The sequence below is a fragment of the Excalfactoria chinensis genome, chromosome 2 (assembly GCF_039878825.1).
Source record: "Excalfactoria chinensis isolate bCotChi1 chromosome 2, bCotChi1.hap2, whole genome shotgun sequence".
NCBI lineage: Eukaryota > Metazoa > Chordata > Aves > Galliformes > Phasianidae > Excalfactoria > Excalfactoria chinensis.
This window is the reverse complement of record NC_092826.1, coordinates 47,104,422-47,132,400: the sequence shown is the minus strand read 5'-3', so window position 1 is coordinate 47,132,400 and position 27,979 is coordinate 47,104,422. Positions and strand designations below refer to the sequence as shown.

Below are 27,979 nucleotides of genomic sequence, written 5' to 3'. Positions count from 1 at the left end.
AGAAAGACACTACAGAGGGACCTGGATAGACTCGATCAATGGGCCAAGGCAAACTGTATGAGGTTCAGCAGGGCCAAGTGTCAGCTCCTGCATTTTGGTCACAACAACCCCAGTCAACCCTACAGGCTTGGGGAAGAGTGTCTGGAAAGCTGCCCGGTGGAAAGGGACCTTGGTGTACTGATGGACAGTTGGCTGAATATCAGCCAGCATTGTGCCCAAGTGGCCAAGAAGGCCAATGGCATCCTAGGTTGTATCAGGAATGGTGTGGTGAGCAGGACTAGGGAAGTAATCCTACCTATACTCGGCATTGGGGAGGCTTCACCTCAAGTACTGTGTTCAGTTTTGGGCACCTCAGTACAGAAAGGATATGGAGGTGCTGGCGCAGGGCAACAGGACTAGTGAAGAGCTTGGAGAATATGCCCTGTGAGAAGCGACTGAAGGAGCTGGGGCTGTTTAGCCTGGGGAAAAGGAGGCTGAGGGGAGACCTTATTTCTCTCTTCCAATACCTGAAAGGTGCTTACAGCGAGAGTGGGGTTGATCTTTTCTCACTGGTGACAGGATGAGGGGAAATGGCCTCAAGTTGTGCCAGGTAAGTTTAGGTTGGATATCAGGAAAAGCTTTACAGAAAGGGTTGTTAAGCACTGGAATAGGCTTCCCAGGGAGGTGGTTGAGTCACCATCCCTGAATGTGTTTAAAAACCCTTTGGATGTGGTGCTCAGGGACATGATTTAGTGAAGGGTTGTTAGGGTGGTATGGTTAGGCTGGGGTTGGACTCGATCTTTAAGATCTTTTCTAACCTGAGAATTCTGATTTTATGCTTGTTGGCAGCTCCCAAAGCACTGTAGGGATGTTTTAAAATGCTTTCTGATGGCTTGATAACCCATAATTTACTGATGTCTTAATCTCTTCTTCCTTATTCCAGCCTGCACTTGCATGTCCTCTGTGTTAGGTTGAAAGATGTGCTGAGTATCTGTTTGCAGGTAGCCTCTGTGGAGTGGCATTGAATAATTTAGCCTTTACCATGCCATGTTTGTGATAAGTAAGATACCTGTTTTTCCCCTTTCCCTTCCCTTCCCCTCTCTATAATGGATTTATAGAATCTTTTATCATTTGCTGTGCCCTTGCTGGTTGTAAGCCACTTTGCATCTTAGTCCTCATCTCTCCTTTTATGTCTGTAGTGTTTTTTTATGATCATCATATGAGTCATGTGTCCTTGGTTCTGCTTTGGAGTATAGTCCCTTTTGTTGTTGTTTCTTTTCCCTGTCATTTAAAAGCTCCTGACACTTCCTATCTCTACCCTGGGTAAGAAGAGCACAATCTATCCAGGAACTCCTGTTTCATTTTCTTTCATCAGACCTTGTGTGAGGTAGGCAGCAGAGGTCCACTCATGCCCAGGATGTGGGAAGTTTGAGTCCGTAAGGACTCAACACATCCCTATGGACCCAAACCTCTCCTAAAGATGTTGGGTGGTCACAGGTGCCTCCTCTATCTCCTTCTGATACTTTATTCAAGTATTATCTCAGTTTTTTCTTCTTTCATCTTCATCAAGAGACTCTAAATAAATCTGTATCTTGAACCTCCCAAGAAGAACAGACAAATAGTTTGTTATGCTGTATCTTCTAACATCTTCACCCAATTTAGCTGTTGTATGAATTCCTGTCTGTTCTTCCTGAAGTCTCATCTGCACAAATGCTTTGGGTCTGTGACTTATGCCACCATATCTTCTAAATCCCTGGTGCCACAGTTGGAGCTCATCCTGGTATTTCCTTATATTTAGCAGCTTTTTCTATTGATTTACTTTTAATCTCTCTTGTTATTGCCTTTTTCATTTTCATGTCTTCAATGTGGTTGGTTGTTTTTTTGCATGTGCCAATTCTGATGTGTGTTTCGGTATATGCATCCATCATCTTGTCATGTTTAAGACGTAATCTTAAGCTCTTAAATAGGTGGAATCCCTATAGACTATATAGGAGTTGCACATACTGGGGGCTGGAATCTCAGAGCCATTACAGACAGGCAGTCTTTGTTAAGCTTTTTGTGGCCTAGATCTTCTCTGCATGAAGGCAAAATTCATGAAAATTAAAGACTATCAAAAACATTCTCTTTTTTTTTTCTGATGAGAAACTAAGGAATAAAAGAAGCTGATACTTAAAGCAGTTTCATGAAAACAGTTTATATTTGAAGCACAGAAGACAACAATCTGGCATAGAATCTTTTCTTAAATCATGTATTGACATTTCTGTTACTCTTCTCAGTGGCAGTATTCTTCTCCATATGGTCTTCTCATCAGCATCTTATCGTTATTGTATAAATATGTCTCTCATTATGTAGAACATTATTTTTAAATTATGGCATCATTATTGTATTATGTAACTTCCAAAGTTGGATCTTTTCAGTGATTTATTGTAGTTTTCATAAATTGTAATTAAAGAACTTTCCACAAAGAGAATTAATTAGATCAAAGAAGCATTTAAGTGTAAATCATTAGTCTTTGTATTACAGGAAATTGTTAGTAGCTATGTATAGTTCATTTAATTATACTTGGTTCAATTTTGTTTAGTCACTGTATCTCGATTTGTTTTGAAGTTAATTTGCAATTTCTTCTGTAATGTGATTTCAGTTTACTTAATATATCAGGTATCCATAAACACGTGCAACTGCAAATAAATAAAGATTTATTAATGACTTCACGGTAAATTAAACCACAGCTTCTGCTGTAAATAGGCTATGAATTCAGTTGCGCAGTATATGGGTATCACAGAAGATTTACACAGATAGGATGGTAGGCAAGAATTCAAATGACTTTTTAAATGTATGGATATATGTTGTAGATTGCAACCCTCATTTAGTGGAGGGTGACAGATGACAGAGAATCTTAGAATCGTAGCATGGCACAGGAAACGTGCTCCAAACCCCCTGATCATCTTCATGGCCCTCCTCTGTACCCTCCCCAACAGCTCCACAGTCTTTTTCATTCTGGGGGCCCCAGACATGGATGCGGTACTCCAGATGGGGCCTTACCAAGGGCAGAGTAGAAGGGTATATTCACCTCCCTCATCCTGCTAGTCACTGCTCTTTTGATGAGTCCCAGGATACAGCTGGCCTTCTGGGCTGCAAATACATTGCTGGCTTCCATCAAACTTTTTGTCCACTTGGACATAGCCTGGGCTTGATCTGGTGAGAGGATGATTGGTAGAGGTGAACATGGTTTTGGCTCCCATATGAAGAACCAGTTTTCATGACTAGTAAGGTAATGGCAGTGGTACTGTCTCAAATGGCAATATGTTCTTAGTTCAAGATAATAATGACTGTGTCTGTTGAAAGGTTTTAGGATGCAGGCTCTGCACAATTGGTTTGAAGGTTTAGAAGTGTACTTACTTAGAAGGAATGAAAAGATACCTTATCTGTAATTTGATCTCATGGAACTACTTTCAAGCATGCCATGTGGTTTTTGAAAGCGTTCTTCTTACCTTGATAATATGTTAATATTTCCTCAATTATTAATTTGCATTGCTCTGAAATGCTTACATTTTAAAACTTTACGTTACTGAAAATATATTCATTTTAAACTTAGTTTTTTAAGGTTGAATTAAGTTGGTTCTTGGCATAATTTTTTCTTTAAACAATAAAAAGTTGATTTTCATTCACACTGAATTTGGTATCCAAATTTACTTTAGACTTAGATTATCCAGCATTAGCAGCATCTGTATTAGGTTTGGACTGGGCTAATCTTTTGGAATCTTTGACTGTGGGATTGTAAGCCAAAACTTAGGTATCCAAGAACACATCTGGGTTGCATAGTATTACCTCATTTGTGTAAGGTAGTGTTCTTAGTTTCTTTTCATTAGTTTGTTTTCTGTTGGCCGGAAGGAGAAATTTGATACAGGGCTTGTGCTGGCAACAGAATAAGTTTAAGGGACTTCAGTGATGTTTTTCTTCCTGTACTGGAATTCACATTAGGAGTCATGATTTTAGTATATAACTAGATATAGGAAATAAACTAATAAAATACAACTAACAGACGCTATTCTGATTTAATTTATTTGACAAGTGTGCAGACACCACTAGCTGTTCTGTCAAATGCAAATTTCATAAAAAGAAAAGGAAGGTTGTATTTATATGACTAGATTTCTTAAGATTACTGTTATTTCTTCAAGTAAGTACCTGCCTCTTCCTAGGAAGATTGTTATGCCATTTATAAAGCAGTGAAATGCTTGCAAAGTTTTTTACAGATAAACAATTGTTTTCTGAGGAAGGCAAAACAACCTAGAACTTTGCACTAAAAGAGAGAAAAATGTTGTTTTGCTGTCTTGTAGCTTATGTATTTTCAGCCTGTGCTAGATGGAATGAGGCACATCTTAAAAATCTGATGAATTCAAATGGTATCCTGGGCTCCATCAGAAAACGGGTGGCCAGCAAGGACAGAAAGGTGATTGTCCTGTCTACTCTGCCATCGTGAGGCCCCATTTGGAGTACTGTATTCAGGTCTGGGGACCCCAAAACAAGAAAGATGGAGAACTGTTGGAGAGGGTTCAGAGGAGAGTCTCAAAGATGATCAGAGGGCTGGAGCACCTCCGCTTTGAAGATAGACTGAGGGAGCTGGGCTTGTTCAGCCTGGAGAAAAGAAGGCTGTGGGGTGACCTAATTGCAGCCTTGTAGTACCGAAAGGGAGCCTATAAACAGGAGGGGAGTCAACTCCTTGAAAAGGTAGATAACAGCAGGACAAAGGGAAATGGTTTTAAGTTGAAGGAGGGAAGATTTAGGTTGGATGTCAGGGGGAAGTTTTTTACAGAGAGAGTGGTGAGGTGCTGGCACAGCTGCCCAGAGAGGTGGGGGATGCCCCATTCCTGGAGGGGTTCAAGGCCAGGATGGATGGGGCCCTGAGAAGCCTGGTCTAGTATTAAACAGGGAGGTTGGTGGCCCTGCTGGTGACAGGGACTTGGAGATTCCTGATCCTTGAGGTCCATTCCACCCCAAACCATTCTGTGATGCTATGAATTCACAAGTAATTGCTTCAAAAATGGGTTTGCTTTACTTGTATTTACATTTGTAAGATAGCAGTGTGAAATTAATAGTATTTTGTTCTCAGTATTTATTGCTAAACATACTAGTGTGCATAGGGAAATAGAAAAGATATTTGGAAATGGGTAACCTTGGGTTAATTAAATCCATCTGGTGGCTGACTAATGACAGGAATACCGTACCCAGGGAATCATTTAATGCTACAAGATTTGATAATGCACCAGAAGTTTTCTAACAAAGCGATCTTAGAGCAAACTAGGACTCTCATGTAACTGGAGTGAAAACCAGTCCCACAGAGCAGCTCATAGAATTGCAAAGGTCTGCTGCAAGCAGAAGTGCCCCAGAAGAACTGAGGAACTCCATTTTTTGTTCCTTGTGATGTAAATTTGTGGCTGGGACATGAAGTAAAATGTTTTTTCAGTTCATGCTGCAAGGAGTTGACTTTTATGGGACTAATTTAAATGAATATGTTTCCTAGCTCACTAAAATTCAGGAACAAATATCTTCAGTTGGAAAGAAGCTATATAGGGTGAAAACAGCTTCTAGAAAATAAACGAGGAAAGGCAGTATTTTAATTTGCATCAGCTGGCAAGATATCTGATCCTATGTAGATCAATACCTGAAGATACTGCTGTTGACGGTGTTTTAAAGCAGCAGCTGTGATAGTTTTTTGTTCTGTTACAGTGCTCTAACTACATGTAATATCCAGAAGAAAGAGAAGACTTTGTACTAACATTTATTTATACTTTCTATTTGTCATTTATATTGTTGACCAATTTTTGTATGGATTTTGTAGCTGTTAAAATTAGCTTTTTGTTACTTGTCAGTTCAAAATTTCTGGGGAAAAACAAAACAAAAACAAAACAACAAATGCATAATTTGTTGTTATTGAGTTAATTATTTGATTAGTTTGCATTTAATGTTTTCTGGCACTTGGGCACAACATGGTCAGGAGGTGGGAGAAGGAACTTCTGAAGTTTGAGGAGACCTGAATGCTTTTAAAGCAAGCGAACCACAATAGCATAAGATAATGAATAGTTTGTTACATGTTGATCTGACAGATGGGCAGAACAAAAATGAGAGATTAATGTTATTCTGCAGTTTAATTTTTAAAGCATACAAGAACAGTGGCTTAATAGAATTGAAAATGGAGAATGAGTTTGTTTGCTCTATATGTGAAGAACTTGCCTAAGCCTCCCTTGTAGCGAGTAGAACAAAATAGCTCTAGTAAGTGATTTATCTCAGCTTAAAGCAGACATCTAAAATAGGTCAGATGAATCACGCTCTGAAATGTCTGTTTTTCTCCTCTGAGTGCGGAGTGAGTTTAAAGTGACCATCTCAGATGTGTACATGTAGAGCTGGATTAGATGGATACCTTCCAGGCTGTCACATTTTACTAGGCAGTGGGTAGTTACTGCTTTTGTACTGTTTAATACATTTCTAAAGGGTGTTTTTCATACAGCTGTGCCAGCTTAAGTGTAGAAATTTGATGTATTCTTAATGAAGTGTGACATGTGTTAGGACTATGAAAATGTGCCCTGAAACATAAATCTACTGTATGTATTGCATATTTTGCCCTCGTGAGTGTTGGTGTGCAGCAGGTATGACCATGCATCCGCCTCCACATGGGCACTGCAAAAACAGAATGCAAGCTGAATGCTGTGAATTAGCTGTATAAAGAACTGTGTTCCCTGGAGACTTCAGCCTTGAGAGGACACAATGCATAAACGAGTTCAAAAATACAAATTGACCTCATTTACAATGTTTTCTGTCAAGCAGTGCAGCTTATTAATCATTCTGACAGTATCAAAAAGGAATCATGTTGTTTCTCCGGTAATCTTCAGCAAGTCTGTTTCTCCTAGTAAACATTGTAGCGTAAGTTAAGAACTGATAGTGACTTCAGAGTGGATGAGTTAGCAGATGTATATTCTGTGAAACTGCATATAATTACACAGTAGCTATGGTTACCAGGTTAAAGAAATTATGGCCTGATGATGAACAGAAATAGATTGCAGCAGGCTGAGTTGGCTTGGAGTTGCCTAGAAGTGAAGCATTCGAGTACCTTTGTAGTTATCACGGTCTTGTACAAGTAACAAAAATCCAAATATGCTCTATTTTCTGATCAGACACTGTCTGCTTTTCCAAATTCTTGTTTTCATGCAGTAGTTTTTAAACTTGTGTTTTGCTTTTATATAGCTCTAAGAATGGAGTGCCAAGCACATGTTTCTAATGAGGTTATTTAGTTTCAAAATTCAAGATTTTGCATGAATATTGACAACATTTTGATTTGCTTCTGGACAGTGCTAAGTTCAGGCATAATTTTTTTGTATTCAAGAAGAATCATATACTCACTTTTATTTAAATCTAACTGTTAGAATGACTTAATGGAAGTATTTATCTTTTTTTTCCCCCCTTTTTTATGGACAGTCCATGACTGAAAAAGAAGTAACAGAAGGGTGGGTGAATTCAAACAGGATGGATGGAATTGGTCACAAGGACATGATATGTTTGCACTGCTCTTGGTGGGCCCATTTCAGTGTTTCCAGCATCTGTATTGCCTAGAAACATCAAAATGACTTGATTCTGTTTCCAGAAGCAGTGCAGGTGTTGAGGAGGGTTCAAGCCCTGTTGCTTTAAACGTAAAGAATGGAAGACTGAACGTTTCTAAAAGTTTCCATGTGCTTATTGTTTAGAAAACCAAACTACAATGAGTTGTGTTGGAATTCAGGCATTAGCACCAACTATTTTCATTGTGTTACTCTCTTTTAAGGAATTGTAAACAAGGTAGAATGGCACTTCTGCATTTAACTTCTACATAATTCTTGTAACATTGTCTGTATATTGTAAGGAATAGAATAAGAATGAATAGGGTAAGATTGGGTAATAGGGTAAGCACTGTGCTCTTTTTTAGATCACAGCTTACAAATGAATGGTAGCTTGATCTTGCTCAGATGGCTTTCTCACCTTGTTTTTCAGAATAACCAACCATGACGACAGAGTCGGGATCAGATTCTGAGTCCAAGGACAAAGAGCAGGACCAGCAAGAAGCCCCTGCACAGCCAGGGGCAGCAGCAGAGGTCCCACCGCAGGAGCAGCAGCAGCAGCAGCAGCTGAGTGAAGAGCACCAAAACGCACTCGAGCAGTTCTCAGCTGTGGCAGCACACAGCACACCAGTGAGGAAAGAGCAGGTAGGAGAGCTGTGTGCTATTGCTTCTGGGAAACAGTGAGCCTGTTTGGTGTGATGTTGTAGATCATCATTGGTTGGTCTTCTGCATTGAAGCATAATAACCCTCATGTAGGATGTCTGGAAGTTCACGTCTTTCTGCCTTCACTATGCTGCTTTGGGACAGTCTTACTAAGTGAGAAATGCTTTCCGTCTTACATTAGCGTTAGGTAGCCAACATTGCCAACTTTTAAGAAGCTAAAAATATTTTCAGAGTTCATTTTTACTTTGACATCTGGAGAAAATTGATGTTATGCTTGCTTGTCTGATGTGTGATCCATGAAGAATCTGTGGTCTGTTAAGCTTCTTGTAGTTCTGAAATGACTGCATTGTAATTGCTTTAACTTCTCACGTAATAGGTTTTAGAAGAGCTATCACATGATTTTTTCCATTTGGTTCATTGTTGCACTTATTAAATTTGCGGCGGCTGCTTTCTTCTCCTGTTAACAATTTCCAGTCAATAGGATTAACAGGCATTGTTATTCATTGGTAAGTGACACAAAAATTAATGAGGTACCTGCAAATCACATCCCTTAGATCCATAAGGTTATGCTCCCCCCCTTTGATGGCATTCACCTTTGAAAAGTGGAACAAGCTAATCATGCTCCTCCTCTGTTCTTTACCAAAGAAAAAGTAATAATCAGGTACTTTGTGAAGTCTTGTTATTTTTCCTAGTTGGGAGGCAGTGCTGGTAGAGCAAGCAGAAGTAAGACATTACTTACTAACAATTTAATCCTTTTTTCTGCAGAGCTACAGCCCAAACTTGCTGTTGGTGAGGGGAAAAAAAATGAGCATAAGCTGTTTCATATACAAGCAAAGAACTTCAGTCTCTGAAACAAGCCAGAAGTTACCTGTAGTCAGTCTGGGGGAAAGAGACAGGGCTGTTTTTCAGGAGAGAAGAGCAGTACACAAACAGATCACTTATATAAAATTCAGTTCCATCAGGCCTAGGTATAAGTATTATCTTTTTTTTTTTTTTTTTTTTTCTTCCAGACCACTTAAAAGCAGTACTGACCAACAAAACTATTAGCAATGGGTTCATTAAAAAAAAGAAAACACAAAAATTGTGGGATTAATGGATATCATTTTCTGTCTTGCTGTCATTTGTTCCTTGGCTGCGGGATCAATGTAGAGTGAGCTTTTGGTTTTTGTTATCACTTGTATAAGAGAATCTTGGGAAGAAAGATTGAAGTTACTGATCCATGACAGTGACTTTTTGTTTTCATACCATACACATGAGAAAGAACATTTTAATAAAACAAAAAGGCTTCTTCACAGTAGGATTAGCAGTTACTACAGTAATTAATTATTTCATGAAATATGATAATTATAATCTTACTGTCTTCCTCCCTTTCTGTCTACTTGAAGAGCGAAAATGTATCACACATGTTGGATGCTAACATTTCTGAGAAACTAACATAAATAGATGGGATTCATGTGTTTTGCAAGTTTGGTAATCACAGAAACATACAATGGCCTAGGTTGAAAAGGACCACAATGATCATCTGGTTTCAATCCCCCTGCTACATGCAGGGTCACCAGCCACCAGACCAGGCTGCTCAGAGCCACATCCAGCCTGGCCTTGAATACCTCCAGGGATGGGGCATCCACAACCTCCTTGGGCAACCTGTTCCAGTGCTTTACCACCCTCTGAGTAAAAATCTTCCTCTTAATATCTAACCTAAACTTCACATCTTAGTCCAAAACCATTCCCCCTTGTTCTATCACTATCCACCAGTGTAAACAGTCATACTCCCTCCTTTTATATGCTCCTGTCAAGTACTGGAAGGCCATGATGAGGTCACCCCAGAGTCTTCTCTTCCCCAAGCTAAACAAGACCAGTTCCCTCAACCTTTGGCTTTGTACTCAATACAGAAGCTGTGAAGCATCCTACATTATTACTGCTGAATCCTGTGACTCCAAGGGCTTGATGTGATGGAGAATTCCAGCTTCAGAGGGGGATGAACATGCTGTGTCGTAGTAAGATATATCAGTGTAAATAAAGATGAAAAGCTTATGCTTGAAAAATACAAACCCTGAAGCAATTTGTGCTTCACTAGATTTTAGTCCGTAACACTAAAAATGCTGTAGAAACGTTTGTTGCAGGGGTGAACAGGATTCCAGGAAGAACATAGTTATACTTGGAGAGTTCAGAATAATCCACTAAGTAAGTGGGATTTTCACTGGCCACTTTTTTTTTTTTTTTTTTCTTCTTCTTCTTTTTTTCCCCTAAATAACACAATGTCAGTTTTCTTTAGGAAGAAGAGTCTTAATTCACTCTGAAGGTACCTCAGTGCCTAAACATGTCAGCATAGTTCATGAGATTTTCTCTAATAGTTCTTGTCATGTTTTGTTCTCCAGACAAATGAGAGAAAATCCATTGTATGATTTTAACCTAGACAGATTCTCCAGATCTTAATGTCAGTAGGAGTCTAGCAAAGAAAATAATACTATTTTGTTTATTAGAAATATAATGTATTTATAAATAGGCAAATGGCTGCTTTGCTTTTTAGCTACAGTGTCTTCATGAAGGAAAACAATCAACAATCCGTAGTGATTCAAAGAATTGTTTGCAGGCTGAAGATGCTTCCAAAATGTAAAAGGCTGCTGGGTGCCCTTATTGTTATGGATTTATCTTTCAAGTAGTTTTCCTATCTTCTTTTAAAAGATTAATTCCATGGATCTGTTGTGGTGGTGTTGTTTCATTTAAGGTTTTTTTTGGGTGCTGGAAAGAAGGTTACTCTCACATGAGAAATATAGTGAGCCACCTGCAATGATGGCATAGTTCTTCCAGCCCTGGGATGACTTATGCCTCTGCAGATGTGCAAATGCATGTTCTGTGGTAGATTTTCGTAAGAAAACACACAGAAGTCATCAGAATGCTTCTTCCCATCAGTGCTGGGATCCATAAGTGGAGCCATCTTGAGCCTTGTTTTCCTCCTGGTGCACAGGCCCAACTGCTTGCCACCTAGCCTCTGTGGTTGTAGAGAGGTGATTTGGCCTCAAGACTTGTTTGGAGCCTAGAGGCCCTCTCCCTCTTTGTCATGGTGATGGTGGACATTTAAACCTCAGCAAACAGCTAATCTTATGATGTACGAAGTGCCTTCATCTACTGCCAGACTTCAAGGCATGCAAGGACTTTGGTGTCTGGACATCCAAGTGCTGAGAGGAGAGGGTCCTCCAGGTCTGTGGATAGACAGCTGGTGGATTTTTAAAGCAGCTTCTTTGTTCTGCTCCATATCTTCTTTGTCCTGCTTTCTTTTTATCTCCCTACTCAGGAATACCCAGCAGACTTTTGCTCTGCCCTTCCTTGCGTAGGGAAAGAAGGAGCATGGGGCCACAGTTGCATCTTTGCCTTGGTGGGAGTTAGTGCTCTGTCTGATTCCAATGCTCCTTTTCCCCGTTCACCTAAATAAAAAGGGAAAGCTTGCAGCTTGTTTGGATGAAATCTCCTGGGAAAAGTTCTTTGTGATTTAGCGACATGCTGTTGTTGCTAGTTATATGATGCAAGGTTGTTTTGGTCTCAAAGCAGATTAGAGCCTTTCGATGGATTTGCTCTTCTCTCATGAAGGCTTATTACATGCAGTGAATGGAAACAGATGAAGGATTAATATATATTATTTCCAGTGATTCTTGTTTTTTCTTACACAGAAATCATTCAGAGTCAGAACTGCTACCTTTTTCTACCATAGTGAGATAACTGAAAGATTTTTTTAAATATATGTTTTTAAAGCTCTAGCTTAGGTATTAGTGCGCTCCTGTTGAGATTTTGCTTGGAGGCTATCAGGGGCATAACTGATTTGAAAGGTAGTGACTGCGGTATCGTGCTGTTGCTAGGAAGGGTGAAATGCAGTAGAGCTGTTCTGGCTTTCATCTTTCGCAGTGAAAAGGACCACGAGCTGTGCTGCATCGCGGTAACTCTTCAAATGGTCTGACCCACAGATAAGCCCAAGCAAACGTTAACTGTAATTGTTTCTTCTCTTACCCTTTCCCCTGCAGAATATTTGTCTTTCAAATGTTCTGCTTCTTGCCAGCTTAAAGGACTTATTAAGCATCTGCAGAGAGCACAACTCAGCCTCTCGTCTTGTAGTTGTTATCCATTAGCCAGCCAGCTGCACATAAAAGATGTTTGGCCTCTTATTTCCATCCTGTTTGCTTAACCCTTCACTCAGGTGTTTGGGGAGCCCTTCTCTCTCCAAGGCACCTCAGAACCCTTTTGCAAATTCTCATTGTCATTGACTGGTCAGGCTTCTGATTCAGGACACCTTTTCTCGCAGACAGCAAAATTAGTGCAAACCTGATGGTCTTTTCCTATTCCATCTGACACAATGAAAACACTGTATGATTTAGTAGATACAGGACATTAAAGTTATAATCTGTGGGGAATATTGGTTCATTACAGTGTTTACCCATTGTTCAGCATTTTCAGTAGGCCAAAAATAAAGAAGTCTGAGGAGTCTGAAAGGGATTTTCTAAGTATGAAAGAAGTAGAAACCTAAATTATTTTCATGCATGTCCCCCCTCCCTGATTATTCTGTACCCTATGGAGTGAGGAAGAAGAGCTGGAAGTAATATAAGGAGTCTTTTCATAGCTAAGAGTCTGCTGTGCATCGTGGACCCCCGCATCCAGTCACCATTTTAAATACTTCATCTGCCAGAAGCAGAGTGCGTAATGCATTGCACTGCATGATCAGTTTGTCTCAGTTATCTTTCTTTCTTTTTCTAGACCACAGACAAAGAGCAGGAGTTTGCAGCTGCAAGTGCAAAACAGCTTGAATATCAGCAGTTAGAGGACGACAAGCTCTCTCAAAAATCATCATCAAGCAAACTTTCCAAGTCTCCTCTAAAGATTGTCAAGAAACCTAAAAATATGCAGTGCAAAGTGACACTCCTGGATGGATCCGAATATGCATGTGAAGTAGAGGTAAATCACTTTTCTTTGTTGCTTTTTTTTCCTTCTATCTGGAGGAAGATATTTGAAATTAGACTTGTAATTTAATATTATAAATAATAATAATCTTAAAACTGAATTCCCAATTTAATTAAAAATGTGGACAGCCAGATATTTCACCAGTGCTGGGCACATAGATGTTTCCATTATTTTTTCTGGAGTTAGAAGATGTTGCAGAGATTTTATGTTCAGTGGGGAATAGCAGAGAGTCCTTGGAGCTGTCAAGGACTATGGGTGAATATTATTTTAGCATACACTACAAAATGCAGAACATGAATAATGGACAGTAAAGTCCATAAAGAAAACGAAGGATTTTGGTCTTGTTGGACATCTCTTTTCCCTTGCATATTGCTGAGTTAAGAGCTGTGTGTAGTCACTATCTGAACAGTAGTTTTGACCATTGTGAGGTGGGTGGGGGCAAAAAAGATGCCACAGGGACACAAGGAAAATGTCAATTAGAGTATGGATTTTTGTGCTCCTCCACTGTCTGAGGGTCATAACTGTGTGTAAACATCACAGTGGAAAGCTGCCATTGGATTTCTATGAAGAAACTTGCCTTCCTTTGGGGATTCTGCCAGGAGTCTCCTTTTGAGAAGAGAGCAGTCTTTGCTACAGTCACTTAGGAACTAGACACTCTGTGGTTTCTGGCAGACCCATGCTGTGAGGGTGTCTTTCTTTGAGCACCAGATGACTATGAAGAAGCAAAGGCATCAGCAGATGTAGCACATTTGGGTGGATTTACGTCTCAATTCAGCTGTTCCAGCCATGTCAACACATTTGGGCAGTGAACCTGTCTGTCTTGAGCCTGCTCTTGTTGAGGAGGTTGCACACAAGGCTGAGCTCCAGCCAAGAGAGGCATCCTCCTGGCAGAGGAATGATGTGTGTTAGAGGGCTCAGCTCTCCTTTACATAACTGCAGAGTTAGCTCTACGAAAGGGTTGTGATCTTATTGCTCTTATAGTATCTTAATAGCCATACTTTCAACTGTCTGCTAGTTGCACTGGCCAAATCCTGTACTGTTTCCCCAAACTAGCAATATCTTCCTGGTCACATCCTTTGTGACTATTTAATTGCAGTTTCTCTGACCCCTACTCCTTGTTTTGTCTGTTAAAAATAAAGTGCAAACCATTAAAGCGAAAGAATGATTCTACTGGCTTTCTTGGAAAGAGTGAGACTTGTTTCAGCTTTTACCATTTGGGTAGAAAGTCTGAGATACTTCTGGAATACAGTTAAGCAAATTTTGCAAAACAGGAGTTGTATGGAAATCTTGTCTACAAGGCTGAGTTTTATGAGAATATAAGATGGAGCAGAAAGGGAGATTTATTGTATTACACTCTCAGTTCTGCAAAAATAAATGCTATGAATAATACTTCATTTGGGGAAGTTTCAGTTTACTAAACTTGGACTCCGTTGGAGGTAGTGTCAAAATGCTATCATGTAGAAGTCATCATGTTTTATTGCTTGTCAGATTTGTCTGCTTTGAAAGTTATGAATTACTCTTGAATAATGTCCTCCATGTATACTGTATGCATTTTTTTATATGTAGACTGCTGAAATATCTTGCAGTTGTGTTCATTTTCTTCAGTAAGATGTCTGCCTCTGAGATGGTAGATGTCCTAGGATGATGAGAACAGAGCTCCCAAAAGGATGAGTCTTCAAATGACAAAGCTCTAATATTGTGATGATGAGCAGACCATGGGGAGTGTCAAAACAGAATTTAGCAGAGAAAAGTCAAAAAAGTTTCAGTAAACAAGTGCAGGTGCAGTGATCTGTTTACACACCTTAAACAAATGACCCAAACTTTGTGTCCTTCTTAGGTGATATTGACAGCTTTTTGTGTTTATTGAGGATGCAGCTGTGGATACCGCTACAGCACAGCTCACTCTTTGGCCCATGGGTAGATCCCCTAGGAAAAGCTATTTTACATGTCCATGAAGTTCCACTACAGTGAAAGGAGTCCTTGCCCAGCCAAGAGATAGAATGTGGTGTTTACTTGCTTTATCCACTGGGAAGAAAAAGTACATATAGAGGGGTTTAGTAGACTGGAGAGACTGAACATCTGTTTCTGAAGACATTTCAGAAAATCATGTGGGAAACTGAAGGTGAAGTTTTCATCTTGGGTAATAATAAATTTCTGTTGCTTTTTCAACAAAAATCTGGTTCTGCGGTATGAGAAACAGTGTCACATTTCAGAGAAATGGTATCATATTTTTGAAGTATTACACAAGTGAGCTTGCTATATCCTCTTACACTGGAAAAAGTATATGTTGGTATATTTAAAGATCTAACAAATTACGGAATTCATTGAATTCCCCAAAGCGAATTCCTTAAAAAAAAAGGGAAAGCAGGAGCATGCCAACCAAACATTTATTGTTTCTGTTCCTTGTGTTTTACATGCGTAAGTGCATGTTTCAGCATGGACAGCGTTAGGGATTTGGTAGATGGGAGTTAGAAAGTTCATCCCACGTTGTCAGCTTCCATTCCGCAGCTCTGCATATCCTGCTTCTGCCTACCGAAGTCTTAACAAAGCAGTGTAATTTATAAGTGCTGAAAATTTAGGAATGCCCTTTTTGAGCTAGAATACCAGCTCTGTTGGTGAATTTTATTTTGGAAGTGAGCCAGATATTTATCTCTCTAGAAGTGTATTCCCTAGTCGGGGAGTTGGAGATCATTATAGAATCCATCAGTTACTCTATAGAGTGGTTGCTAGTGACAAATGCTTTTATATACATTAAATATTCATGTCACTTAAAGGAGCTTATTGCTCTCAAGTAGAACACAACCTACTGCTTATCAATTATGTGTTCATCCAGTTAATGACCTGGCAGCTGAAATGGCACATACTCAGAGATTTAGATGCTTCTGAGATGGGTTTGGTTAATTCATTATTCCTTTGAAGTTCATTGTTTCACAGCTCCCTCTTTCCTATTCCATATTCAGTGCTTAAAGTCTTCAACAGCTACCACTCTTTCAGTTTCTCTCGTGCCCAGAACACTGCATATGTGACACCAGGGTTTTTATGTTGTATGAGATATATCTGCAAAGCGTGGGGTAGTGGAGGTAACTTCAAAGAGGAGGTTAACAATAGTTCATCTAATGTGTTATCCTTTCAGTGAAAGGATCTGAAGTAAATGCCTGATAAAAGATCTCTCCTGTGGCCCTATAATATTACTGTCAGTGTGTTGTATCTATCCTGACCCAGAAAGTCTTTCATGCAGTAAGACATTACAAGCCAAAACCAGGTTAAATAGCTAACCCAACCTGTTAATTTATCCTTTTCCAAAAACATAAAACAGAAGCATTACCATCTGCCACCACATTTCTCAGCTGGGAGCCTATGGTTGGGATCAGCCAGTTTATTTTAGAGCAGTGGTTCCTTTCCAAGGTGGAATGGATTGCTAATGGCATTTTATGTGTCTGGGAACAGCTTTTGGTGCAGAAGTGTTTGTTGTACACTGAAGTTGTTGCTAACAGTGTCAAAGTAGAGCAGCAGCCTAATGTGGTTCCCTCTTGTCCTAAAGCAGCTGTAGATTTCTAATGGGTACTCAGAGACACTGGCATAGTCTGCTTGGATGGTGTTGGCAGTTTTCCACTGAGATGTCCTCCTCTCCTGGAAGCTGTTCTCCTTGCACTGTTCATGGTGTACTCCCACTTGGCACCAGGACCAGAAATGTTTTGTCAAAAGTGGTCAGGTCCATAGCTGGGGCAAAAGCTGCTCTGGCAAAGAGAGTGCCAAGAACTTCTTTGTTAAGCAAGCCAAGCCTATATACTGCATTTATGTTTAGTTCTTCACACCAAAAATGTAAGATCATAAAATCATTAAGGTTGGAAAAGACCTATGAGATCATCTAGTCCAACTGTCCACCAACCACCAATATTGCCCACTAAACCATGTCCCTAAGTGCTGCCCTTTCCTTAAACATCTCCAGGGTAGAAGATTCAAGACTGCAAGCTGAATTCAGATAACAAAGGCATTAGTTGAGGTTTTTCTGAAGGTGGGTGGAAATAAGCAGAAATAACTTGTCTGAATTTCTCCCACTTCAGGTAGGGATTTTTGAGTGCTCTATTACATTTACACTATTTCTAGAATTTCTTTTTCTCATCTTCCTTGTCTGCCTCATCTTATTTTTCTGTTGTCTAGACTGCTGCATTTTAATTAAAAGACTGAATTGGAACAAGCTGTTATCCTCTCCCTTAGATGTTGTCTAACTTGAAGTGTCTTTTTAGAACAGGTTGGAATTTGCCTTTGTGATTTCTACTCTAAACATATAGACGTTATTGATCACTGTGTGAAATCAGAAAGCAATAACAGTCTTAACCAAATGAAAGGCAAAATGGTTAGATTTCATTTTCAAGGGCACAACTGTCTGAACTCGTTGGTAATTTATACTTTTCCTTCATTCTTCATCCACTTGGATTTTATGATTAAACAGGAAAATAGTAAATGAAAAAAATGTTTCCTAGCAATCTTACTGTAACATTGCTGCAACACTTGCCAAAGTGGTTGAGTTCTGTATAATTTGGGTGCACTGGACAACGTTCAAATCTGATGTCTCAAGGAGCATTACTATACTCCTTGTTCTTAGTCAATTGGAGTCATCTGAGGTAGCATGGGATTGTTACAGATGCACTGTTGTGGGTTTTTTCTGTCCAATTTTTGCAGTCCACTGCCCATTTCTGCCCACAATAGTAGCCATTTCTACACTTCTCTGGAGAACAGCCTACATTCTTAGCAGTAGGTTTCCGCACATCTTCAGGGTACCATACTTGAATAGGAAAGGTGGGGTGTTTTATTTCCAATCATTGGAAGCCAAGGTTTATTACCTGTACAGAGGCAAACTAGAATGAACAGGTCACTCACTGCCTTTCACAACTGTGTGCTGAAATTCCTTGTTGGAGGCAAAATGTGCATGAAGTGAATGGCTTCTCATGTAGCATAGAGTGCTGTGTTTCACATGAATTTTGCCTGCAAAAAAGTGAGTGTATGTGGATGCTTCCTTAAAAAAAAAAAATCACTTAGGAAGGTTGTTGCAGTAGTTGGAAGAATAGGGAATAAACTCTGCGAGCACCGTCAGAAATTAAAAAGTAAAGAAAAAAATCCAGTCCTTGTAGATTCCTTACTTCAGTGCTGCATGTGTTCTGGTATTTCACATCTCACTTGTAATACCACCTCTTGAGAATAACTCCTTCTGTATCTTTGTGCTGTGGTGGCAGAAGGAGTGGTCCTGCTGTTCTTTGCCCTAGGAGGTGTCTCAGAATGGACATATGCTCTGTTTTGCCATGGATAGTTTAATAACATTGCCTTCTTACCCATTTTAAGGTAGACATGAAGGTCAGGAAGGAAATTCCTGCAATAAGATGCACTCTGCTTGCTGAAGGATACCGTTTCAGTTACCCCCTGCATGTTTTAATTGTTTAATGAATTCCACACAGTCTCTTGCAAAGGGCCTTACATGTGAAACTTATTACTGCGTGCAAAAGGGAATTTTTTTAATAAGTCTTTTCCTTTTGATTTACTCTCTGCTTACATTTCAGTTAATTTAATATGGAGAGCTTTAGGTTAGGTTTGTGTTAGGTTTTTTTTTTTACCTTACCCAGGACATGTTTCACTAAATGTGACTGGGCTGGGATGCGTTGTTGGCATTATACAGAATGTTTTCTGCCCTCAGACCTGCTAATTAGGACTGACTTAGATTAGCCAGGGGATTCAGCTAAGATCTATGTTACCTGACACGTGTCAGTAGGAGTCTGAGTATTGCCTGAATATGTTTCAGCTGAGTGGAGTTAATACACAACTCCTCTGGCTTATGTTCTCAAAGTGCTGTGTACTGCTTTTTAGAAGTTAAAATACTTGTCAGTTCAGGAAGCACAGTGTTCTAAAAATGGATGCCCATGTTGTCCAGCTTGTAATAATGAACTATGAGGCTGAGCCAAACATAAAAAATTTTTATGCCTGGTTGTTTTTTGGTTGTTTTTTTTGTTTGTTTGTTTTGGTTTTTTTAAGTTTTTTCACTGAAGCTTGAGAAATCTTTTTTTAATTATTTTTATTTTTTAAGACATTTCATGTTGAATCCAGCATTTTTGAAGTGCCACAAGTTGGAGGATGCTTGTGTGGCTCTTCTGGGGCTGGAGCATTTTCTCTTTGCCCAGAGAAGCTCAGCTCCTGTCCCCAACTAGGAACATCTGGGTTGCATGATACTGAGAGACAAGGTCTGTAAAAACCTGATAGGAAAGCACACCTGGATGGTTAGACAGCTGAATCTCTTGTATTTCCCCTGGTTAGTATGCAGGTGTGCTGCAGAGACTGAAGGAGAACCAAGTATTAAAAGCAAGTCACTCCTTCAGCTGTTGTACCAAGTAAACAGCAAGTCTGGCTTTAAAATTTACCTTTTGACTGAGCAGAGGACATGGTTACAGTGAAAACAAACACCAAAACTTCTAAGAAAAAAATATGTCGTACATTTGCTCTCCACATCTGTTTCCTGCATCTAGTCCTCTCATCTCTTGACTTTCATTAATAGATTCTGAAAATGATTTGAGGCGTTAAATGATGCGTGTAGGAGACAAATGTCTTCGTTTTGATCATTTGGAAGCACTAGCCATTTTTTGTAGTGGCATAAACTATCAAGAGGGATTGACCTACATTGACATATAATTGCCCTGAAATTGCATTTTTTAGAGAATAAATGTTTAACTGAAAATCTATGAGTGATATGTTGCCTCCAGATCCCTCCCCTTGATGAACCAGTTGGAAAGGAGCCAGTCAGGGGCTTGCTTTCCATCTGGCAGAATGACTATACTATTTGTATAGTCATTTGGATTTGGTTGTTTACGCTCAAACCCAGATACTGAAGGCCAGTTGCTGGATAACTTGGGTTGATCTTTTCCCCCAGAGTAGAGATCTCTGTTCTCCAGGGCCTGTCATCCTCAGCATCATTCCTGTTCTTTGTTCTCCTCAGCAGGCAGGGAGAGGAGTTCCTATCCTCCTCACTGTGCTTGCTGATACCCTCACTGGGGTGTGGCTGCATTGAGGCCTCTATGTTTGTCATCTCCAGATGCATTGCCCTTGGGTGTTGCTCACCCTCTCAACCCTGCAGCTTCTTTCAGGGATGCAGCCAGCACCCAGATACTGCAAATGTTTTTTAAGCACTACTGGAATATGAGTCAGAAACATCACAAGAGGAAGGCTCCTCTTACCCCTTTTCCCTTCTCCAAAATGACTGACAGATGTTAATACCTCCTGCTAATTCTGCACTCTGTCCATTCCTCATTTACACCATCAATTCCCATTCTCCCAGTGAAGTGACCGTTTTTTTGCCTCTGCCCCTGTGTTACTTCTGCCAAGCTTCCCTGCTCTCTGTGGTGTTTACTGCCCCTTTTCTGTTTTCCTTAGGTGCCTCATACTGCTGCAGCTCCCAGCCATGCTTAGTAAATCTCCAACTCTGTTGCTAGTTGATCCAATTTTATACCTACTGTACCCATGTAAATGCTTTGTCGCTATTTCCAGCACAAAACTAAATCAATGCTCGCTTTATCATCTCCTAAATATTTGGTGCCTTGTAAAATCTTAACACCTCGTACACATGATTTTTTTCCAGGTGAGCCCCACACAGAGTTCTCTGGTCTTTTATGGTTTATTATCCCTGTCTGCTGACAGAAGAAAATACCAGAGATAGGACTGGGTAGCCTTCAAATCAAAGCTGTGATAGATAGGAATGTTTGTCTCTTGTGTCTCTTGGTCAGTCCTGCTCTGGCAGAAATGGGTTTGATCCAAAGTAGATAAAGCTTGAGTGTAGCTTGCAACCACTGAGAATAGGGTAAGCTGGAACTAGATTGTCTTTGAGGTCCCTTCCAACCCAAGCACTTTTAAGATTCTAAGTTATCTCTCTTGACAACTGAAGCACTGATGATGTGATGCCCTCTAAGGCACTTCAGATTTAAAAGCCTGATCCTCATGCCACCTCTCCTATCCCAAGAGTGTCTCTCTGTGCTATGGTTTCTATGTGATTTTTTTTTTATTTTTTTTTCCCTCTAGCCTGGTAATGTAGGTCAGAGAGAGCTCTGTGGCTTTAAAATTCATATGGCAAGATTACTCCGTAAATCGGACTATGTCGACAGTAGAGTTTTTTTCAGTTGAAAATAAACCAAATGTTTATAGTTGATTTTTGCTGATAGTTCCCAAAAACTGCATACAGTGAGGGTAGTGGAAGGTTTCCCTTGATTATACACTTGTACATGTTTCACAGTCATGCAGGAATGACACTTTTGCTGACCTCCCACTAAGACCAGGTAGAACAAGGGAAATATTTATATTGATGCCCCTCACTGGGAAGCCTCAGCTGCTGTGCAAATCCCAGCAGACTTTTCTGAGTTACTGCAGACCTTCTTGCAGGAGGAGGTAGTGCAGTTAGGAGGTAAATGGATCATCTGGATGTCTGGTTAAACACCAGACCCAGAATATCTCTGTCCTCCAGTACAAGAGCAGCGGTGATATTTTCAATTTTGAAAAGCCTCCAAAGCTATGGAATATGGTTTATTATTGTGTGAAAAAATATAGCAAACATCTCAGACTAATTCAATTCTTGTCGCACTTATTGCTGCTTGAGAAATAATATCCACTGTCTTTTTCCTGGACGGTAGTGCTGGTAAGCTGTTACTAGATCTCAGGTTTTGCCATGTGAATTCTGTTGATGCATTTTGAGTGCCTAAACATTTGACAGTCATTGCATTTGACACATATTTCTGTGGCTGTTTTGCACATACAGCTGTGGCTTTGACATACAAAGATGTGCTCTGAAGCCTTTGTTGTTTCTCAGGTGTTGCCTTTTGCTGCTTTGCATTGCCACTTACGCAGTGCAGGCTTTATTTATAAACTTGCATTGTGTGTGGCGTACCTGTCAGTGCGCTTAGTGCTCATGTGATAGCAGTATTAAGAGTGATCTCTGCTGATGCAGAAGGCAAAGACCCTAATTTGGTTCGATTCCAGCGTCGGGACTAGGTCACCAATCTTCTTACTAGGATTTAGAAATCGCCTGTTTTTTTTTGTTTTGTTTTGGTTTGGTTTTGGTTTTTTTGGATTACTGCTGGCTTTTTAGGATTGCAAGCTCAAATTGCGTTAAAGACGATTGCCCTGATAAAAACTATGCCATGTTATACAATGTCACCAATGCTAGGTGCTAGTATGTAACTATAGCATAGACATATTTACGTAAACACTTAAACATTTAAGTGGTAAGTGTTAAAAGTGACTGGTTTTAGGAACAGTAATGCATTTCAAGGTGCTCTACACAACAAATAAGAAGCTGGTAAATTATAGTATCACTATGAAGAGGAGGAAAAAAAATCATTTTTCCCTATATGTTGAAATATGTTCTAGGTGACTAAGTTTCTCTTGTGTGGCACTCGTTCTCAAGCAGAGATGGAATAGTATTTCAGGTTTTATTTCAAACTTCCTGAATATGTTAGTTGCCTGCAGGGATGTACTGGCAGGTCCACACATAAAAATGTTAATAAAGAACTTTTAGGAGAGCTTGAATTATCATGCAGCTTTCAGGCAGATCACTTTGTATGGAATGAATTCATATTGGGAAAAAAAAAAAAAAAAAAAAAAAAAAAAAAAAAAAAAAAAAACGGCTTTTTATCACATCTTTTACTGAACTAAAGCTTTCTGAAATTGTCAAGTTCTAATTCTCTCCACATTTGAATAAATTGTTTTGTAGGCTTTTTTTTCCCCTGTGTATTGTATTTAGGTGTGTGACCTGGGATGTTTCCAAATGCAGCTTACCTGTAAAATTTAGTTAGTAGCCATAGTTAAGTACATGAGAGATTATACAGCACTTCCTTTTGGAGGTCAAAAAAGTGCACATTTCTTGCTGATAACTTACTATTTTCTTCGCCATCCCAAAAGGCTAATGGGAAATTCCTGTTAAGTATGTCCTTGCTATGCAACACAAACTGCTTACGAACTGAGCGGAGTGTATTACATTGCTAAGTGCATCCAAGAGACACACGTCCTCATACATGTTCAGTTATAATATTCTGTGTATACCAAAGCAGATTTTTCTCTAAGAAATATAAAAGCAGTTGAAGTAAGAAGACTAAATGAATTCATTTATTTATTTCAGTTTATTTCAATTTGTCTATATTAATCTGCCCATATAGGAGATGCAGTAGGATCTTTGTTATTTGTTTTGTCCATTTGCTTGCTTTTTCAGTTTATTGTACAACTTTCTAGAAGTAACTTCTGTGAAGTTTCTGCTCTGTAGCAGAAGTGACTTTCTTTACAGTATATTATGTTATGCATAGAACATGTTTCTCAACATTTTTTACTTTCAGAGGAAACAAAATGTTGATTTTCTGGAATTTTCAGCAAACACAGCAAGGGACTTAGAGGGCTAAACTCCAGTGGTTGTGTTTTGTTTTTCAATGACCTCATCTTGCTACTTATATACATGTTGTCTGTGGGATACACTTCATTAAACCAGGGGAAAACTTGCTGATTTTCTGCCAATTAACACTACAGGAGAGATTCTCCATCCTTCTTGAATGCTACCCATTTATGTTCCTGCTGAGGGCTACAGTTGAGAAATCATAGATCCCCAGAGAAATTCGGAGATTTTTTCCTTCTCTGTCACCTTTCTCCTTCATCGCCTTTTCCCAGTGGAGAGAAACTAGGGGAGATGAAGCAATACAAGAACAAATCCTCTGAATGCAGAATGACAAACGTGTGGAAGGGCAAGGAAGTCAAACTTCTTTGTGATGGCTTTGTACATTTATCTTCCTTGAGAAAAATTAACCCTCTGCTAAGTTTTTGTTCCATTTTCTAATGAAAAGTACTGATTAGTACAAACAAAACGTTTTGTCTGTTGGAAATGTTATGGCCTAAAATGCAATGATTAGGCCTTTGTATCTTGGCTAGTTCAAACTCTTCCTCCCCGGAATATGGGAAATGTCACAGTGAGTAGATTTTTAATTCATATGAAGATAAAAATCAGTTCTTTACCAGAATTATTGCGATTGACTCTCCATAGATGGTGACTTTGAGGTCATGATCAACTGCTCCTCCACATTTGGAATGACACCAAACATTTACATTCTCATAAGGTTGTGTATGTTTGAAAGTGCAGATATTATTGAGGAGCGGCTGAGGGAACTGGGATTGTTCAGCCTGGAGAAGAGGAGGCTCAGGGGAGACCTTATTGCTCTCTGTAACTTCCTGAAGGGAGGTTGTGGTGAGCTGGGGGTTGGCCTCTTCTCTCGTGTAATTAGTGATAGAACTAGAGGGAATGGTTTAAAGCTGCAACAGGGGAGGTTCAGGCTGGACATTAGGAAGTATTACTTCTCGGAAAGGGTAGTCAGGCATTGGAATGCACTGCCCAGGGAGGTGGTAGAGTCACCGACCATGGGAGTGTTCAAGAAACGTTTGGATGTTGCGTTGAGGAATATGGTTTAGCTGGGAAGTATTGGTGATGGTTAGACTAGATGATCTTCTAGGTCTTTTCCAACCTTGAAAAATTCTGTGATTTTGTGATTATGTGCATTAAATTATGCAAACATTGGTATATACACATAAAATTCTGACATACTTATAAAGTTCAGATCCCTCTACAGAGGTGGGGTTCTCATGACAAAAATGAACTAGGAAACTTGCAAGCATTCACCTCCTTTCCTCACAAATGAAGACTGCACAGATCATGCTTTTTCCAGGATTAGCTCAGTTTTTATGGACCATGCGTAACTGGTGAATAAAGACTGTGCACACTGTCAGAGGCTGGAATTCAGTGACTCTGAGGCTTACTGTACATATCTCAGCTGGGGGAGTTTGTGGGAAGAGTGCTTGCTGTGGCAAGTACAAAGTATTCCTGACGAACAGCTAATCTTTTATACTTCTTTTTTTTGTGTTGCAAGAGTAAGTGCAGAAGCTGCAAAATGGGGAGTATGAAAGTTCTCCCGTTGTATGATAGTTTGATGATGCTATATGCATCTTAAATTTTCGGGGTGTTTTCTTGTGTTTGCACCATCATCATGGTCTGTGCAGTGTAGAAACTGAGCTGTCAATAGAAAGGCAATTTAAATTGGAATAGTAACATGAAATAAAATCAGCGGTCTGGACATAGAATCTTTTTAATCGTGCATTGTAGATTAGAAAAATTAGCTAATACTTCGCTACCAAAAGGAATGAGGGAAAGGGAAGAGGTGAGTACAGTCACATGTCAAAACGCATTACTCCATGCAAGACTAGAGCCAGCCCACACATTTATACAGTGTATTGTTGAGATCCATTGGAAAGTGTAAATGATGATTGGGAATGTGAACCAGATAACCTCAACATCATTTGAAGTCCAATTATTTCTACTGGGATTTCATGGTACTGATCTGTTTGTTCTTCTTCCAGCGACAGTGCCCACTGGAGTTATTACAGTAATTGTACAGAATTTAAGGCCAGGCTGGTGCTAGTGTTGCTTGTTCACTGGCAGCGTGACAGCTTGTCTGAGGAAAGCGGTGATGTTTGTGCAGAAAGAAATGTGCACTTTCCATTTGAAACCCAAGTCCACAGCTGTGAAAGCAGTTTGTCTCTCTGCTCTTTGGCTGAACGGCAAAGAGGCAAAGTTCCTGCTCAGTGGGGTGTGTGACCTTGTAGCTACTATGCAGTGAAGATGCTGGGTATGGGGTGGCACAAACAAATCCCATTATAGCTCATTGGCTGGGGGACTCTGTCCCTGGATTTCCCTTAGCTATAAACTCATTCTCAATGTGATTGTTTGTAATTGCTTTCAAACAGCACATGCATACCTTTGTGCTGCAGACAGCTTCCTCCTTCAGCCTTTGCTCAGCATTTTGCATACACGTGAGACTGCAGCATTGTCTGCAAAAATAGTGCTGCTCTGAAAATATGACACTTTGGGGGCTGCACTAGCTTTAATTTCTAGGAAGCGGAGGGGGTTGTTTTTTACTCTTCAGCTGTTCGTACTATTTCCCTGTCAGTGAGAGGAGGGTAATCTGCTAGTGAATAAAAATAGAGCATGAGAGTAGACTAACACTCTGTGCTTTCATCAGGTGTACAACAATTAACCCCTTAGCAGCTGTGGAGGTGCAGGGGAGTGCTGTCATCCCAGATGTGTGAGATGGAGGGAGCAGAGAAGGCCAACTGGGCTAGCACCTCCAAGGACTGTGACTCAGCCACCTTCTTGAGCAGCCCATTCCATCACCTGACCACTCTTTTGGAATCCTGATCAGTTGCCTCTGTCGTGATTAGCTTCCAGCTGGGAAGTACCATCCAGCACATAACATTTGAAATCTTCCCCTTAGAATCATAGAATCATTACGATTGGAAAGACCACTAAGGTCGTCAAGGCCAGCTGTCAACCCATCATCACCATACCACTGAAACATGTCCCTCAGTGCCACAGCTGCATGATTCTTGAACACCTCCAAGGATGGTGACTCCACCACCTCACTGGACAGCCTGCACCAGTGCTTCAGCACCCTTTCTGTGAATAGATTTTAAACATCCAGCCTGAATCTCTTCTGGTGCAATGTGAGGTCATTACCTCTTGTCTTCTCACTGTTACCTGGGAGAAGAGGCCCCCACCTCACCACAGCCTACTTTCAGAGATTTGTAGAGAGCAATGAGATCTCTCCTGAGACTTTTCTTCTTATGTCACAGTGAATCGCAGAGGGTTTGTATGTTCTCACTAACGCCTGCATGACAAGAATATTTGTGTTGCATCTGTGTATTATGGTGTTAGCTGCTCATTTCCGATGCAGTTTTCCTAGCTGCTTATTACAGTATAGTAACATTTGGTTTTCTTAGCCTAATTGCTACAACTGAGGCCTTTGCCTACAGGTCCTGATGGACAATAAGATAAACAAGAGTGAACAGTATGCCCTGGCAGCAAAGATGGCCAGTGCAATACTGGGCCACATCAAGCAGGGAGCTAACAGCAGGTAAAAGGAAATGATCCTTCCTCTCTGCTCAGTACTGGTGAGACCTCACCTGAAGAGTGGGTTGTAGTTCTGGAGTGTACTAGAGAGAGTCCAAGGAAGGGCCACAGAGGTGATGAAGTTCCTGGAGCATCTCTCCTGTGAGGAGAAGCTGGGAGAGCTGGGACTGTTCAGCCTGGAGAAGTGAAGGCTCAGGGGGAATCCTGTAAATGTCTATAAATACCTGAATGGATAAATAAAAAAGACAGTGTTCTCAGCAGTACCAAGTGAAAAGAGACAATGAGCAAGAATTGAAATACAGGAAATAACTTATATTACTGAAGGTGGTCAGACAGTGATATAGGTTTCCTAGACTTTGGAGTCCCCATCCTTGAGTGTAGTCAGAACCTATCTGGACATGGTACTGAGCAACTGATTCTCAATGGCCCTGCTTGAGAAGAGGGGTTGGACCGGATTGCCTCTGTATATCCCTTCACACCTCAACCTTCCCGGATCCAATGATTATATTAATATACAATACATATTTTTTGTCTTAAGTGACAAAGTATGAATAACAGTAACATTTTTTTTTTCATTTTAATAGTGTTCATTCATCTTAAATATGTTTTATGGGTTATGGGTTTAATCATAATAAAGGAAAAGTTTCTCATTATTTTTCTGCATTAAATACCAGACATTGTATCCAAATGTTCACCAGAGAGAATAATTGACTTTCTAATAATCTTGTTATCCTCGTCAAGCTAAAATGAAAAACTGAGGTTTTTTAGCTCCCCATTCAAAATGATGCACAATGTGTTACCTTGGTCTGATCGTCTCATATGGGGCAGAGGTAGGATGGAG

General features: G+C 40.0%; 1 protein-coding gene across 47 annotated transcripts in view; it reads left to right on the top strand.

The window, feature by feature from the left end:
* The window catches only part of EPB41L3 (erythrocyte membrane protein band 4.1 like 3), a 140,545-nt gene that overhangs the window by 66,772 nt on the left and 45,794 nt on the right, over positions 1–27,979 (top strand). For 35 of the 47 annotated variants that reach the window (XM_072327464.1, XM_072327461.1, XM_072327455.1 and 32 more), the window contains exons 2-3: positions 7,999–8,210; positions 12,972–13,169. In XM_072327464.1, the coding sequence (XP_072183565.1) occupies positions 8,010–8,210; positions 12,972–13,169 (399 nt within the window). In that variant the 5' untranslated portion in view covers positions 7,999–8,009. The remainder of the gene's footprint in view (positions 1–7,998; positions 8,211–12,971; positions 13,170–27,979) is intronic. The other 12 variants (XM_072327465.1, XM_072327452.1, XM_072327446.1 and 9 more) reach the window with 1 other exon arrangement.